Genomic DNA, 2,519 nt, shown 5'->3' with positions numbered 1-2,519 from the left:
GGGACTACAGGCCAGCCAACTGGCAAAGGGGACGCAATGAATCAAATTCCCCTTTTGATCACTCAACAGGAGGTCCACAGGCACCAGGTCTCATTCTATTAACTATCTCTGCTTCTCCAACTGCAGTCAGTGATACACAGGGCCTGCTTGATGCTTGCAAGGGTCTCTCACCAAACACAGGCATTTTAACCGTTGGCTTCCTTGAGATGTCCCTGGGCTAGGTAAACGCACTCTGAGACAGTGTTCCTTCTACCTTGGCTCTATGCCTGGAGTGAATGTATGCCTCTTCCTCAGCTGGGACAAGAAGCCACAGCTCTTCACTGATTAAATCCTGTGTCTGGTCCAAACTCACATCATAGCTTCTCCATCAACTTCTCCACTGCACGCTTTCAGAGCCAGGTTATCTTCGATCAGCCCAAGAGGCACTTCAGAGAGTGACATTCAAATCTGGCTATATAGCTGATACTGAGAACTTCAAGGCATGAAAACAGTTGAAAATTACGTTGCTAAAACACTCTACAGATTATATGTATACTAGAGCTTTCGAACTTACAAGTAACATCAGCTACCGAAATAGGTTCTTACTTTTCCTTTCTCCACTTCTCTCATTCTCTCTCTCTCACACACACGTGCACACAATCTTTTTACATGTTAAGACAATTATATGAAAAACAGATAATAGATTTTTAAATAACATCTCAATACGCAGATCAAACGACATTGTACTTCCTGTATTTAAAACAAAATCACATAAATTACCCATCGGTTTCCCTATATTTGATATTATTGAATAATGCTATAATTTGATCTTTTTGGTTTTAATGGGGTTTTTAACTTTGACTGAAATACTTGCTTCAGACTTACTGAAAGCAGAATTAACTTTTTTCTTCTTTTTTTGACCTCCTACTTTTAGATTTGGGGGGTGATGATTCAAAATCAGATGTGTTCACAGTAATGGATGCTACTTCCACCAATCCTGGTTGAAGGGGTTCCAGTGATACCTGAATAACAATTTTTGTTTCAGGAGACAATCCTTCTAGCTGCTTAGGCTTCTTAAACATTTGATGACACTGGGTCTTGTGCTCCCTTTCCTCTTTGGAAGTTAAAAACTGTAGCCGACATTTGGAACACTGGCGAAAACTCTTTTCCCAGTGCCCTCTATGATGATGTCCGTAGGCTGTTGCAGGTTTAAAAATTTTGAGACAAAACAGGCAAAGTAAATTCTGAGTGTCACCATGGTATGCTCTGAAATGTGCATCCACATCTGCAAAAAATGATGATCTGTAACTGCAAACCTGGCATACATAGGGCATTTCACCAGGCTTATGATTGTCTTTCATGTGCTCTAAGAGAACCTGATCTGTCTCAAAGGACAACTCACAGATGCGACAGACTGCGGAGGGCTCCTGGGGAGTGTGGACACTTTCAATGTGACACTGCATCTGGAAGGGAGTAGGAAACTGGCGGAGGCAGTGCCGGCAGGTGGTGTGGGTTTTCCAGCTGTCACCTCTCTGCCTCTCAAGTTCCAAATGGTGCTTCATGTGATTCATAAACTTGACATTTTTTAGAACTTTCAAGCAGCTGAGGCATTTAAACGCTGTGTGGGTCTTCGGTTCTGGCTGCCCAACTCCTATATGCTCTCCATAGTAGAAGTCACCAAGTAACACAGTCAGCTTTCCTTCTGTGGGATCACCAATTTTGTCTGGACTTGCTAAACTTGGAAAATCAGTTTTTGTCAGTCCATTTTCCCCTAAAGGTCTTACAGGCTTGCAATGAACACTGTCCTTTGGAAAAGGTGTTGGACAAGGTTCTCCATTCTGAACATGGCTTAGTGAGGTATGGACACGGTCCGGTGTGCTTTGCTGAGTGGTCACTGTATGAAAAATACCTGAAGGGGAAAAACCTAAAGAATGTTCCCCTATAATGCCATCACTGAGCTTAGGCCTTTTGGGATTTCTGCTATTTGTTTCACAAGTGGAAAGTCGCTTTGAGACATGAGGACTTTTATTCATATCTCCTGCAGAAACCGCTCTTTCTGCTGGATGCTGCAATGAACTTGTGAAGGTAATCAAAGAAGAACATGACTCCTTTGAAAAGCAATTCGGCACTCTTTGTGGTGAAATATTTTTACAATCAGCTTGAGACGGAGGTTCAATAATAATAGGACTATCTGTTGATCTTGATTCAGAGTCAGAAACTGGCAAGACAGCCTTTGCTTCTGATGTAGCAGTCACATGACTAGCAGGCTGTAATTTGTCAGCGTTACCTTTCCTGAAGTGACCATACCTTTTTCTCCTTGAACAAGAACCTGGGGTATCTCTGTTCAGTACGTTTGAAACGACTGGTTTTGAAGCTGAGCTCATCCCAACAAAGATCACGTCAGCATCTTCATTTACATGTTCCACTCCGACCAAGATCACTTCATGATCATCATCATCATCTGCTTGTTTGGTTTCTCCCTCCCTTTTCCGTACTTCTGGCTCTTGTTCTTCTTCACGTAACATACATGGTAGTTCCAT

At 42.4% G+C, this 2,519-nt stretch overlaps 1 protein-coding gene across 1 annotated transcript; it reads right to left on the bottom strand.

Annotated features, from left to right (window-relative positions):
- Window positions 1-896: 896 nt before the first annotated feature.
- LOC128071047 (zinc finger protein 280B-like) lies at window positions 897-2,519 on the bottom strand (the record flags this gene model as incomplete). The annotated part of the gene is made up of 1 exon (XM_052664037.1): window positions 897-2,519. A coding segment is annotated over exon 1 (1,623 nt), but the record flags the coding sequence as incomplete, so codon positions are not given.

This window comes from Budorcas taxicolor, chromosome Y (genome assembly GCF_023091745.1).
Source record: "Budorcas taxicolor isolate Tak-1 chromosome Y, Takin1.1, whole genome shotgun sequence".
NCBI lineage: Eukaryota > Metazoa > Chordata > Mammalia > Artiodactyla > Bovidae > Budorcas > Budorcas taxicolor.
Note: the sequence above shows the minus strand (reverse complement) of the source record. Positions and strands in the feature narration are given on the sequence as shown.